At 39.7% G+C, this 15,573-nt stretch overlaps 1 protein-coding gene across 5 annotated transcripts in view; it reads right to left on the reverse strand.

Annotated features, from left to right (window-relative positions):
• The window catches only part of slc24a3 (solute carrier family 24 member 3), a 136,125-nt gene that overhangs the window by 19,550 nt on the left and 101,002 nt on the right, over nt 1-15,573 (reverse strand). For all 5 annotated transcript variants that reach the window (XM_080868121.1, XM_080868122.1, XM_080868123.1 and 2 more), the window contains one exon: nt 833-909. In XM_080868121.1, coding sequence (XP_080724247.1) covers nt 833-909 — 77 coding nt within the window. The remainder of the gene's footprint in view (nt 1-832; nt 910-15,573) is intronic.

Here is a 15,573-nt window from a genome sequence, read left to right on the forward strand (position 1 = left end):
AACCTTGTAAAACTACTTCTCCCTGAAATATTCATGTAAAGTTTTAATTATATTTTCGTTGTTTTAACCCTTCAAATCCCAGTGTTATTACATGAGCGCCCTGTGTTATAAGCCCCAAAAAACAAAAAACGAAACTAAATATTTCCACAAAAAACCAGTTGAAGTAATATGTGATTGTCATTATAAGTAGGCCTTTAGATGGACCAAAGATTGGCACCAACATACATTTTGACCTGCCATTATTTTTTTTGCATTTTTTTTGCAATTTAAAAATTAAAACTTCAAGGCCCTGAGTCTTCATTGACATCCAAGAAAAGAAGAAAAAATAAAATCATATAATGATAATTTGGGGATGAAAAATAGCGTTTATAATGGAAGTCAATGGGCAGAAAATGGTCCCCAGGGTGATGGGTGTGGGGATTTCTGCTGCTCAGCCATTTTAGGCTGATTTAAGGAATTCACACTGGAATATTAACATTGACAGGTAAAAACTATCCTGTGGCAAGTTTGGTTATATTCCACTGAACACAGTGGAAATGGCAGCCATTTAACACATAGCAGTGGCACAAAAAGGTCCCAAGAAGGCAGGAAAGTTAATGGTCCTGTTGAATTGCATGATGCAAATACATAGCAGGGGTAAACACTCAGTTTGTGAGTTTGAAAGTTTCAGAGATGTGACAAAAAAAATTAAGACCCATTCAAATGGAAGACAATCTATTTTAAAGCATTTAAAGCCACTGAAAAGAAGAAAGCTAGAACTACTTTGGATATGCAACAACTTTAACTCCAAAACATTCAAGTGTCCATGTAGTGTGCTGCAGGTGACACTCACGCAAAGCACGTGCAGACCCACTGCTCCTTCCACGCGCTGCTTGTTGGTGAAGTAATCCCTGGGGAACTCATGGATTGCTGCAGCGAGAGAGGGGGAAAAATCACTTACACATGCTGAAACAGTGAAAGGAGGCAAAATCTGAGCAATTAAATACTGACTGTAGCTCAAGGAAGATACCCTGAGGGCCTCATGAAATAGCTCATCAGCCAAACAAAGACAAATAAACATATAAATACAATCAAACACAGATACAGGTCCAAAGGATGACTGAATTTAATATCCAATAGGGAGAGAAATTAAGAAAAAGAAGTTGCACTACAGTGACTTCAAACAAAGGCAACTGTTGAAATCCAAAGATAAGGCAATTGAACACTCATTTCCCATGATCGGTTCCATCGTTTTTAAGTCTAGCTTTTGTCTGTTAGCGATTTGCAATTAAAGTCAGAGAAGAATCTCAAATGGCAATTATGAATAAATATACCCACAGGAAGGAAAACGACAAAGAAATTTTTAAAGCACACAAAAAAATTATAACAGCACGCAGAGCGGTAGTCTGTTTTTCATTTTAAAGTAACTCACTTTAACCGTTTCCTCTTGGTTTAAGACTGTGGTCATAATTAAAATCATTCATGGAAATGTGAATTGAGAAAACCAGTCATTATACTTGAATGTTGAAAATTCCTAATAACTAGTGCCACAATATGTTTAGTACAGGTAAACACTTCAAACCTAAAAATTCAGTACAAGCTCTTTCTCTTTCTTTCTAATGAAAGATGTTTGCTTCATAGGTTTATGATCTTCTTTTTAAAATGAAAACGCTGGAAACAGAAACACACTGCAACTAGAGCAGGGCGATATGACCAAAAATATTTATCACGATAAACATTTGAAAATTTGCGATAACGATATAACTGACAATATAATTGACAAATGAAAATGGTAAATGGCCTGTATTTATATAGCGCTTTACTAGTCCCTAAGGACCCCAAAGTGCTTTACATATCCAGTCATCCACCCATTCACACACACATTCACACACACAATTGACACTAGACAAAATACTTTACAACTCCACAACTTTATTAGTGAAAAAAAACATCAATGTATTTTCACTTAAACAAGCAGCTGTTTTTTATGTGTATTAAAGTTATATAAAAATTTAACAGTGCAAATGCAAATTCCTCGCTGACAGTTTAACCAAAAGGCATTTCCAGTGGAAACTGGCCGACATATCCTCAGCATAACCATGTATAATATCCACAAAAATTAAAAGAAGTTATACACACACAATACGGTAATATTATGTTAAAGCACAGTACGTATCACTCCGCCAGGCTCCTGACTACGATAGCGGTAATGCTCCGACAATCCATCAAGCGGTGCGGCTTCGTAGCTTAGCAAAGTTGTACTAAAACATTTGACAGATTTTCAAGCGCCGTGTACATAAAATCGTTTCGAGGTCAGCAAACACAACCAGAGTTCATACATAAGGCACACGGGATTATAAGGGGCTCTGTCGATTTTCAGAAAAATCAAAGGATTGATTTTAAGTGTGCCGTATTTTCCAAAAAATAATAACGACGGCCCGCTAGCATGCGCTACCAAAAATAGTGCTTTGTTGTGTATCTGACGGACGAAAGCTAAACCAGTTCCACACTGAAGTTGCAGCATTTTTACAAACCAATTCTGGTTCATCCGTTTCATTCAACGATTTGCTTTCGCCGCCATGCTTTTTCCGACATGTACGTATGAAAACAAAGGCACTGCCCATGCGCGTTTTACCCATATTCTATCGTGATATTTCATTTTTCTATCGTTGCCCAAAATTATACCAGTATTACCGTGAACGGTATGATATGGCCCAGCCCTAACTGCAACAAGTTAAAAAAGACTAAAATCAAAACTTCAGCCTGTAAATTAAAGGGTGGTAGAGCAGCCCAAGATTTTTCCTCCAGTGCTCAATTTGCATGTACTTGAGTAATAATGGATTGCATTTATAAGTGGATATACGGAAGCCATTTAACACCATTAACAAAACTTAACAAAACTTTCTTTTTTAACTTTGTTAAATTTGACATTGCTCTCCACTACCAGTTTGTCCCAGTATCCCACAGGGCTCTGTTCTGGGCCCAGGTCTACGTACTTATAGAATCACAATAAAGCACTAAACACTAAATCAGTAATGTGTGGATATGCATTTGTTCCTATGAAATGTATATCCACAGAGTTTCTTTATAATTTGCTAGGAAAACAGGAAATAGGTGCAGTGACAATTCTAAAGAGCTTGAAAGTACACATTTGTTTGTTAAGACAGCACAAACTCTCTTAGGCAAGCTTTCTTGTAATTTCTTTAAACCACAGGTCTCAAACCCACGGTCTGGGGACCACTTGCGGCCAACATCGCCCCTACTTGCGGCCTGTATATTGACGTGAAGAAAGATAATGCAATTTGGCCCTTGAATTTTTTTGTTAGGGTGTATTTGTTTATTGTTGAGTGCAAATTATTTAATATGAAAGTAATATAAGCAGCAAGCACAAACATGTTAAAGTGTTAGTTCAGTAAGAGAGTCATTTGTAAAGAAAACAATTTTCACTAGGAGTCAAAAACTAATGTGTACACTTATGTCTGCATTTTTTTTGTTAACTACGAACAAAATGATAGCAGAAGTGCTGCCACGTGTCTGGCAGCACTTGTCTTGAAAGTAAGAAGAAAAACTGGATCATGAAGGGACTGGAAGCCAATGCAGGAAGCCCGGAAGGCTGGTCTTTCCTTTAAGTTGAGCTGCTGCATTTTGTATAGCCTCCAGGCAAGAAGTAGCGACTGATCAGGGCTGACATCCAAAGAATTACAATAGTCTAACTGAGAAGTAATGAAGGTGCCTTTTACTGTCTCAGAGTAACATGGAGGGAAGCAGTACTTCACCTTACTGAGAAGGCTTAATTGAAAAAAGTTTGTCTTAACAACAGAGCTAATCTGTTGATCAAATGCTAGAATGCTACGCTCTACGGTGTCAAATGCAGCAGTCAGATCCAAGAACACAAGAATCAACAGTTAAAAGCAGGACACTAAAAACTCTTAAAAGGTCTGTTTCCATGTCATAATATGAAACCAGACTGGAACTTCTTAGAAATTTCAAATAAATCCAGGCATGGTTGTAGTTGGTTAAAAACTACCTTTTTAAAGTCCTTTGGTAGAAAAGGGGATTCAGAAATGGGCATGGAATTAAAGAGGAAGGAAGAATCCAAGTTACTTGGGTTTCAAGGTTGTACTACAGCATGTCTAAAAGCAGCCAGGACACAGCCAGATATCAGGGAGGAGTAAATCAGGTCAACAATACATGGCCCAAGGGTATTAAAAACATCTTTGATGATGGGGTGGGATGCTGATCTATTTCAGTTAAAGGGGAGGAAATTCTCAAAGACAATGGACATACAGGAGAAGCAGCATGATCGAAGACCAGAGAAAAAAGTGCTGATAGTAGAAATCTTTTCTTTAAGAGGTCTAATAGCTCTCTGGTATTACAAGTAAGAAGTTTCTTAAAATATAGAAGCACACTTCATGATCCCTTTGCCATCTTCTTGCATGGATCCATCACTGGCTTAAAGCTTTTATCCTAAAAGAAGCCACCACATCCAGCAGATCAGTACAAGTAGAAATCAAAGAAGCACAAATTCAGAGGGACTTAGATTACAGTCCTAATGCTGATTGTGAAGCACAGACTCATTAAAAGCTGATGACAATGCTGCTAAAGGATTAATTGTCACAGTTGGTGACATAAGTTTTACAGTTTAACTTGGGAACATGTTAAACAGCAAAAATGTAGAAAATATGCATGTCACAAATCTCAGCAAAACATAAATTTAAACCACATGACAATCTGAACTCACCAAAGTCTTGTACATATTCTTGGTTGACAATAAATCAGCACACAGAACAAGACTGTTGAAGCTTTTGACAAATGTCTATGCCTCAAAAGAGAGAATCAGACTGCGACTGCTGACACTGGAAACAGGATTTGAATACAATCACTAGTCCCCTACTTCTGCAAATAATCTCATGTAAGCTGAGACAGATGCCCTGAATGGTTGCGAGGCTGGAGGTTTGATCACCCACATTACATTTTATCCAAGTTTTGTGGGATGGTATCTGATATCAAGAAGTGATTGGCAGAGACCTGTTCTAGTGAGTTTAACATAGATTGGGCATCGTTCCATTGTCTGGATTCACTTACTCTAACATTAGGAACATTGTTAGCAATTCTGGAATGTGGGGCCGCCCTGCTGCTGCGGAGTCGGGGCGGTCTGCCCCCCCCCACCGCAGGGAAAAGGGTAACACCACCTGGGTCTGGGTGCAGTTTCCCCCTCCAGGGGCAAGGGTACCTAGACCCGGTTTGTAGAGTACGCTTGGGGAGTGTGATCGTGTGTACAGCGTCTCTTTATGTCTGTCTCCACGTTGGTTGAGTGTGGAGTAAGTGCATATGAGAGCATGAGGGTGGGAATGGATGTTTGTGTCTGTGTGTGCCTGTATGTCTGTGTCTATATGTCAGGTTGGGTATCAGACGCCACCTCTCTGGGGACATCTCAGGCCCTCCAAGGTTTGGAGGCCTATCTCCCCCCACCACCACTTCCCCTGCCAGTGGCGGACTTCCTCAGGTGTCGGTGCGTTGGTGGTTCTTTGTGTCTGGGGATGGGCGTCCGGGTACACACCTGCTCACTCCTTGGCGGCCGCTTATCGGGGCCTGGAGCCTGGGGCTCGCTCGGGCCACTTCGGGGGTGGGGTGCCCCCGGCCTCTCGGCCTGGGGCTCGGTCACTCAGGCACAGCTGGCTGCCGGCGGAGCTCACGGGCACGTCACTGCAACTCCCCCTGGCTTCTGTTCCGCGGCTGCTGAGTGAGCCCTCATCTGGGACTCTCCTCAGCTCTTACTGGGACAGTGGCGCAGCTGCCCCTCTGTTGGTCTTCCTTGGTCTCTTGTGTTCTGGGAGCCTCTGCATGTCTGGAGTTTTGATCTCCTCCATACCTGCTTCATGCCCTGGAGGACGGGGCAGTTGCCCCCCCACACCCTCTAGCAGATCATTACATGTAGGAACCTTTTAAATATAAGCGCGTCCATGCTCACAGGTGTACACACGGGTGATCACACCCACAAACTACACCCTTTTTGGCTCCTACCTCAAAGCACACTGTGTTCTGTTGATCTTATGTGCTGCACAATAATGTTTAATATTTAGTATTTACTGTCATATTCCCATATATCATTGTGATGCTGTTTATTCTATTACTCTTGTTCTCTTCTGCTTGTTTTCTTTTTTCTTTCTCAGCAGGTGACCCAGGTGATCAATATATGCATTTCTTATTTCTGCCCATTCTGTTGGTTTTTGTTTTTTGCCCTTCTCCCCCGTCCCTCTTCTCAGCTGTTTCTCTTTCCCTCTTTCTTTCTCCCTTTCTTTCCCCCAGTCAAGTCTGTCCCGTATTCAGCAAGTGAAAATAAAATAAACAATAAAAGGTGAATCAAATGGACCATTACAGCAAGGCTGGGATGGTCAATTTGGTAAAGTAAATCCGTTGGGCATCTTTCTTCGCCTTTAGACAATAATTCTGATGGCAAAAGAGCCAAATGCAGAAAAAAGAAACAAACAAACAAAAAAACCCCAGCTGATTAGCAATTCGCTAAGCTAACTCAGGGTTTCGCCTGTGCATTCATATGAATGGGGTTGCATTGGTAGCATCTGAACAATTACTAATAAATGTCTTCAAAAAGCTGCTCTGTTGCTAAGAATAATTAGATTAAATTTTAAAAGACAGTTTTAGTTTTTATTTTCTCAGCTATTGTCTTGGTAGTCTAAACTTTTAACAGTTTAAAAGTATAAATGTAAAAACTGAATTAAAACATGGTATGTTTTGGTCTACAGTCAGTAAGTAAAAATAGGTTGAATTTTTAGCATTATACTGCTGTTTCAAAATTGTTTGTGGTAAAAACAATAAAAACGTTCCCTTCGCCTTCAGGACAGGGAACGGGTCCTGACCGTTGTTTGTGCTTATGCGCCGAGCGGGACTCTGTTGTCCTACTGGGAGACGTCAGTGCTTCTGTGGGCAATGACAGCGAGACCTGGAAGGGCGTGATTGGGAGGAACGGCCTCCCGGATCTGAACCCGAGCGGTGTTTTGTTATTGGACTTCTGTGCAAACCACAGTTTGGCCATAATGAACACCATGTTCGAACATGGGAGTGTCCATAAGTGCATGTGGCACCAGGACACTCTAGGCCACAGGTCGATGATCGATTTCGTAATCGTATCACCAGATCCCCGAACCAATGGTGGACACCAGAGGTAAGGGGAACCACCAAGCTGAAGAAGGAGTCCTACCAGGCTTGGTTAGCCTGTGGGACTCCGGAGGCAGCTGATAGGTACTGACAGGTCAAGCGGAATGCGGCGCGGGCGGTGGCGGAAGCAAAAACTCGGGTGTGGGCGGAGTTCGGAGAGGACTTTCGGACTGCCTCGAAAAGATTCTGTGTTTTGTGAACTTGGAGAAGGCATTCGAACGTGTCCCTTGGGGTGTCCTGTGGGGGGTGCTCCCGCGACCCAGACCCGGATAAGCGGAAGAAAATGAATGGATGGATAAAAACAATAATCAAGAAGAATCTGAAATCTGTTCATCATAGAGACTTTAGATGCTATTAAAAAAAACACAGACATAGACCCTGTAGACTCTACACACACAAAAGGATCCACAAACGTGGTGATGAAGTGATACCATATGCACTGGTTTCTAATCTGGAACATAACCTGGGGCCAATTCCAGACAGCATGTTCGACAAACTCTGAGTTTAAAGATAAACTCTGAGTTTAATAAGAGCTTTAATAAGAGCTCAGTATTTTTGGTTGCAGAAAGGAACAGAGAGAGCTGACAGAATTACTTCAGTCAGCTCTGAGCACATTCACCCTGAGTTAAGTAGGTGTAATAATAGAGAAAGAATAGAGCTACAAGATCAGGACTCATCTTGGCAATGGGTAAATGAAGAGCAGAAGTTTTGCAGGATGAAACATTTCAAATAAGGAATTGTAAGAAACTGCATTTTGTTCCAATTACAGATTGTATCTGGACAAAATAAGCAACTATGAACGATTCAAAATGGATCCAAACGGGAAGAACAAGGAAGTAAATGGAGTAAAACTCAATCTGGGGCTCATCTGCTGGGAACATTAAAGCAGAGTTTTTATCCAAAAAGTTAGATTGTTACATTACATCATTACAGTACATTTTTACTGAAGAATTACTAAAAAATGAAACTTTCATAAACTGAAGCTGAAGATGATACAGATACACTTTTAAGAATTTTTGAAATTAAAGGTTAGGTTAAAAGAGTTGGCACAAGTAAAGCCTTTTTAAATAACGCTTCAGTTACTATCACTTAAAGGCTTAGGGTACCTAATCTGTTCTGGACCTCTGTCTGTCCAGAACTTCACTGTGTCTGAATATCTTTATTGTAATGAGACACTTAAATCTGCATTTTTATGTGTACAGATTTGATCGACTGGGGTCACTCAAAAAAAAGAAAAAAGAAAAAAGAAAAAAAAGAGGGACAGAGGTTGACTCCAACACTTGACACATTTGACACCGCATTGAGTGAAGATATCACTTTGACACCGCTTTGTCCCTCCATCCTCGACCTGTCAGAGGTGACAGCATGAATCAATCTCTGTCCAACAGCAGTGGTCAATCACAACACGCCAAAATATGCCGCGTCTTCATACACAGCCATCCTGTGGATTTCCTGTTGAATATGACTCTGCGTACGAGCAGCCAGGCTAAAAATAGCCACGGCCCAGCGTGACCGTGTGCATGTGTGATGTGGGATTTGCTTGGCTTGCTCTGTGTGAGTACTATCTGTGTTCTGTGAGTATGCACGTGCACTCCCCCCTGTATGTTTGTTTGTTGCGTGTGTGCGCTTGTGTAACGTGAAGGCAACCCAATGTTCAGTGACATTCTCCCTCTCAACAGCCGAGAGCTCGTGAGTCAGGCGGCTTTTGCCCTGCGTGGCCCAAAGACAACACAGGCCTGTCTGCTTACAGGAACTGACAGCAGCATGAAGAGGAAGAGAGAGGTAAAAGGGGAAGACACGAGCGAGGCAGATGGGAAAGAGAAAAAATAAGTTTTTAATTGGAATCTAAAATGATGTGGAACAGCCAGGGGAAAAAGGAGAAGATTAGAGCTGTGAATGACACGGGTCTGTCATTTGATGTCTTCTATTGGTCTTTAGTGGTCAGCTGATTATCATAAAACATCACAACAAGGTTTAAAGCACCATCTGTATTTTCCAGTAATCCAGTCAGCAGACTGTCGTTAATCACTTAACAACATTATGTTGTAGCTTAGTTACCATCTTTTGCTTGCATTTCAGTTCAGTGTATTGGCTAAAATATGTAAAATAGCAAACATATATTGGAACAAAAAAGGAGCTGCAGTAAAGTCGGCCAGTGGGTGGATAATAATCGCCTAATAATATGAACAAAATACCCAGAACTGGGAAATCTGCTTTAATGTTCCATTCAATACACATTGAATTTTTTTATTTTTATTTTTTAGCTTTTCTCAGGTGGATAGCGCTCTGCATGGGTGTTATCTGGGTTTTATCCTACATCACAGTAATACTGATAAGACAAAAATATAAAGGTTACCTTATTATTCATTTCCAGATTGATATTTTTATTCTTGGACTTTTGCACACAAGGCTGCCCCTCATAAGATCAAAGTCTGATCAGCAGTTGGATGAAGCTGCTGTGCTGACAGTGAGAGTGTGTGCCTGAGATGACCAAGTAAGACTTCTGCTCTCACAGATCCAAGAATAAGAAAGACTGTCTGTATTAGAGTGTTTGCTTCAGAGACTGATGGTGTGAATGTGAATGTGCAGGATGCCAAGACTGGCACAACCAGTTGTTCTGGTTACCTTCTGACACAGGGCCGGGTAAGTTCAGACATTGTTTTTCCCTTAATGAATGAAATCATTATTTTAAAAGCTGCACTTTTTATTTGATTTTGTTTCCTTTCACTAATATTAAAGTCATTTGATCCAAAACATTTGAATATGACAAATATGCAAAAACAAAAACCCAACAACTCAGAAATGAAGAAGGGGGAAGTGTATATACGCACACAGCCTAAGTTATAAGTCTGCAACAGTTTATAAGCTGGTACAGTATTCTTCACTGCTGTTAATAATGATAAACCTGTAGATTTCCCTCCTTCAGTCAGCAACTATACAGTCACATGATGGCCTTTTATTGTCTTTGCAAGTTTGAATGGTTCTTAATTTTGTTCTCTATTTGTTCTATAAGAGAGATGTGACAGGAAGTGCTGCAAAGTCACAATGTTCTACGTGATGATGACCTTCCTGATGTCTGCAGCACTGCTAAGTTTTTAACTTTACATATTAAAGAAGCTGTGGGGAAGTTTCCTATTGAATTGTAGGTTTTATCAGGCGTTAAATGAAAAGGTTGACGCTGATCACACAGATTTGGAGGCCTCCTAACTTTTACTCCTCTCTTGTTTTGTCATTGATTGATTTTTCTTTTTGTAAAACAGGGAGGGACAATTTCTCCAAAACAGAATGTAGCAAATCACAGTTGACTTCATTCATATACAAATGACCCCTTTTTGTTTTTATCTTTAGTTTAAATAGTTAAAACATTGGATTTTTTTTAAATGTATAAATGGGTACTGTGAGCAGTTTTCTAATAACTGATCAGCTGTTGCTTTTGTTAGCTTTTAGACAGGCTTTGAGAGTGACGAGGCCTGAGGTCTATTGAGAGTGTCGACTCCCAGATGCTCACCACCTTGGTTCAGGGGCGACTGCCATAATTTTTTAAGTAGGTATTTAATTGGATGCTCTCAAGAATTTAACTATATAAATGTCTGTACAGTCTAATGAAATGGTTTTAAGTCCCACATTAATTATATTAAATTATAGTTCGTGACTTTTTATATGTAAAAAGTACCAACTAAACCTGTTCTCTGCACCTCATCTACAAATGATGTTACAAAACTAAAAAATGTCACATTTATACCGCCACTCTATTTTATATATGCGACTCTTTTAGGAGAATGGAGCTGTTTTTATTTATTTCTATGGATTTCTGAAGCCCTTGACAACATGAGCTCTTTCTAAAACAATCAGTTTGCATAGTTTTAAAAAATAAATGAGACGCTTGTTCAAGCAAATACAACTAAGAAATCATCTGTTGCAGGTACTTTCACATTACTCAGAATTACTGTTCTAAACAACTAGTATTTACTAACACAAGAGTACATCTGACTTAAATTATGAAGTAGTCTGTAGTTTCTTTTGTTACAACATAAATTTTCTATTCCACTTGCGTTTTTAAGGCAATTGGTTTGCAAACTTTTTCTTAGTGAGGTTAGCCCATTAGAATTTACATTGCACAAGCTCATACTGTTTGCGGTGTTGTGTATGGACAGCGCTCCTTTAATTAACTCCTTAGCAACGCTGTGGCTAACAGCCTTTCTGATGAATATCCAGCCTCTGTGCCAGTCCGCTGACAGAGTGATACTAGAGGGGAGGCTTTTTTCCACAAGTGATTATTAGTTTCTACAATCAAATTTTCCCTTGTTTATATATTTGATTACTTAACCAAATTTAGAATCTATGTGTTGACAGCCAAAACAGTTTATGATACTGAATCGATGCTTGGAAAAAGGTAAATACATTATAGCTACATAAAACTACTTAGATTAGAATGATAATTCATTCAAATTCAAATAACAATAAACTGAACTGCACTTGGGGGGCCTATCGCAACTTTTGCATCATATGTAAATTCACAACGACATTCATCAAAAAATATATGGTTTTATCAAATATTAACCAATTCAGATCTGCACCAGAAGTTAATGTCTTCTTGTACGGCCCAAATTTGTACTTCTCCACTAGGACTGGGCGATATATCGAGTTTTTAAATATATCGATATATTTTTATACAAGATATGAGATGTGACAATATCGTTTATATCGATATAGTCTATGTTACGTTATAATTATACTTGTGGAGCCACAAGTTTGCCTCTCGAGGTAACCGCTAACACGTTGATGCCTAAAATCCTTTCATTTTCTGAAAAATTGACAGTGCGCCTAATGTATGAATTCTGGTTGTGCTTACTGAACATGAACCGATTTTATGTGGTACACGGCGCTCAGCAATCTGTCAAAAAATGTTTCACTATGACTTTGGTAAGCTACAAAGCCGCACCGCTTGATGGATTGTCTTCAACGTAATATTACCGTATTGTGTGTGTATAAGGACCACAAATGGCGCCTGTAAGAGACATGGTTACAAAGAGGATTTCAAACTCCAGGCTTTCAGTTACGCAGTAGAACTTGGGACCAGAGCAGCTGTGAAATCTGCCTGTCTTTGTTATTATGCTCAGCGTCTTTTAGTTTACAATTGTGAGCTTTTTGTTATGCACAAAAACAACATTGCTTTATTTTATTTATGGAGCATTATTATTTAATAAATGCTGATAATTTATTTCTGAGTAATTTTTTCATGTACATCTGTGCTGTATGTTAATAAAAGTGCCTGTGTGAGATCTGGGACACAGCTTTGACTAAGAACTCTCTTTTTGTTCTTACTTTATGGCTTTAAAAAATATCAAGATATATATCGTATATCGCCATCCAGCTAAAGAATATCAAGATATGAATTTTGGGTCATATCACCCAGTCCTATTCTCCACCAAGTTTCAGGAAATTTGGCTTGATTGTTTCTGCTCCCACCTACTAACAGACTGAGAGACTGACAAACAGCAGTGAGAAAACAACAGAGCAGGTTGCAAATCAAACAACACTGCCATTGTTGAAATTTTTAGGCTGGTTTAAATGTGTCTCTTTCTCCAAGTAATTTAATAAGCGCATCAGCAGAACCTCAGATGTTAAACAGAAAGTCAGTCAGCAAGTGAAAGGTACTTATCAACTCTGTGGGAAACAAATCTGTCAGAAAACAGCTTTCGCTTTATTGGCCGGTTCCATCAGCAAAATCTGCTTCACACTGAACGCTCCCAGCCAGGACAGTTGTGCACACAGATAAAAATAGCAGGCCACATCATCCTGAGAACATGCCGAGAACAGAACAATTAAGTTCGGTGTCTGTACTGTCGCACATCTGACACAGATTGTATGCAGATTCTCACGCACACATTACAAAAACACACAAATCGCAACATCCGCGGGCTCATATAGATGCTGATGAGATGCTGCTTTTGCCAATTCCACACAGCCCCAGAATAACAAAGACAATAACAGTCTCAGCCTGCTGGCATGACTTCTTCTTTCCAGGAATCGTGTTTTCAATTCACAGATTAGAGGCTCACTCAACCCGGCCAGCCAATGCAGGCACAGACACAGGCCAACTCTATTCCTACCAGAGCTGCGTGTTTGTGTGTGTTTGACGGGCCGTTGTCACGAAGCTGTCTCTTCTCTCTCCTTTCCCTTCAAGCCTGGCACTTATAATGAGACTTCCAGATGGACGAACAGGCAACATACCACGAAATAACTACTGTTCTAACAGACTGAATGCACATGCAGGAGTGTGCAGTGCTGGTGGACAAAAAGAAGTAAATTCAACTTTTTTAATTCTGTTCATATCAAAATCTTGGAAAGAGCTTTGAAACCTGGACATTTAAACTTTTAGTATCACTATAATTCCACTGTTGTTAGACTGTAATTTGACTTTGATACACTGTGAAGCCATGGGTTTAACTGGGATTTGTGCAGGCGTCTTGCACATGCTTCCACAGTCCACTACAAATATACTGGCAAGACCGAAACACAACCACATACCACTAATATTACTGCATGGTATTTTCATGTTCTGAAGTGCACGACTGGCAGAAACAACAGATTGTGACAGCATCGATGTGATGTCAATTTAACATAACCTTCTTGTAAAGGACGGTGGGTTTAATGATGCCCTTGCGGTGAGATATACGACAAAATGACACCATGTTAACAAAACTTGACCGAAAAAGACGCCCCATAAAGACTCAAAAAATGAAGGCACTGTTAAAATAACTGAGCCATGCAAAAACATTTTTCTCAGATGGCGCTTTTCCAGCTACTTATGGAGGATAGTGACAATTGAACAACTTCACATCAACACTGGATTTGTGGTTCCATATCTATATAAGGCTCACTGCCCACTTTACTGAGTTAGTACAGTACCTCTTGTGCCTTTTTCATTCAGAACTTTTGTTTTGCCTTGATAATAAGCAGTTTTGTTTCTGTTTTCCTTCATTTACATTTGAAAGTTTCCTGATTATATCCAGAATGCCTATTTTTGTTTTTTGTCTATGTATTTAAGAGACTGTTTCCCAGAAATTTAAAAGAAGCGAAATACAGAGTACATTATACTTTTTGGAGATACAATATTTATAAAGAAAACACTTTAAAACTTTAAGCTTCTGACTGGTTTATTGTATTATGTGTCTATGTTATTTATTTAAAATGCAGTTATATAATGTCATTTATCACGACAGAGAGGAGCAGTTTAAACTTTGCACGAACCCATAGCTGGCAAAAGCCAGTTCTGAAGACAGCTTTTATCGTTTTATCGGTGGCAGAGAAACATGCACAAATTTTTTTGTCTATCTTGATAAGATTTGGTGGAATTTGACAGATAAGCATATTGCGGTAGATCCCCCAGCTGTAACCTGGCTGCAACACAGGTTTTGTGCTTCCGTAGTCATCCTCTGACACTGGGGACGAAGGGTTCTGTTACTGTAAGTGCTTAAATGTTGAAAATAGTCCTTTATGAATATGCGTCTTGGTTTAGGATTGAACAGATACATGCGGCCGACTGTTGGACTGGCCTGCGGTCTGTACTGATGTCAGCTTCTGCCTGCTGCATTTTCCAACTTCCACAAGTGATTACTGATAGCATTATAGAGGTACATGTGCAGAGTAGGGTGAGGAGTGCCCTGCCCCACATACAGTTTTCATATAACACCAAAATGAAAGAGGAGAATAAAAAATGACCTATTTAGGTTTGTTTGGTTTTAGGCTGGATGAAACCATCAAGCTGAAGGACTTAAGTAAAGCTTAAATAAAGTAAAGCAATCAGCCAAAGGAACAGCTTTTAAGTCAATGAACATGTGGGGATAACACACTGCAGGGTATTAAATGATCAAAGTGCATACTCTACATGCACTGTGCTACTTCTCAAATATGACTCATAACATGTTGTTTTTCGACACCATTCACTACAGACAGATTAACTGTCATTTATCCACTTCGTGTTTATGTCTCTTTACAATAAATAGATTATACTGACGATGCTATTTAAGAATACTCACACAATACCACTTGTCAGTGCAGCCAGTGCAGAAATGCCTTAAACCTCCATTCTGTCTAAAGGGCACGGATGGTGATAGGTATGACTGCACAAAGACTTTGGTCCTAGAGAGTTGGCTGAAGAGATGGGCTTAAACAATGAAGTCCTAAATTACCAGTCAATGCTAGCAACTTTGGTTAGCAAGTTGCTTTCAAAAACTATGGGTGCAATGCATAGACACATATTTCAGCTAATTAACCTCCTAGGACCTGGCGTCCACATTTGTGGACATCACATTTTGGGTTGTCTAGACCAAAATACAAAATTTTGCTCTACAAGGGCCTGATATCCACATATGAGGACATTATACTGGCACTGTTCTCTCGAAATTTAAAGCC

The sequence above is a fragment of the Rhamphochromis sp. 'chilingali' genome (assembly GCF_963969265.1).
Source record: "Rhamphochromis sp. 'chilingali' genome assembly, chromosome: 20".
NCBI classification, from domain to species: domain Eukaryota; kingdom Metazoa; phylum Chordata; class Actinopteri; order Cichliformes; family Cichlidae; genus Rhamphochromis; species Rhamphochromis sp. 'chilingali'.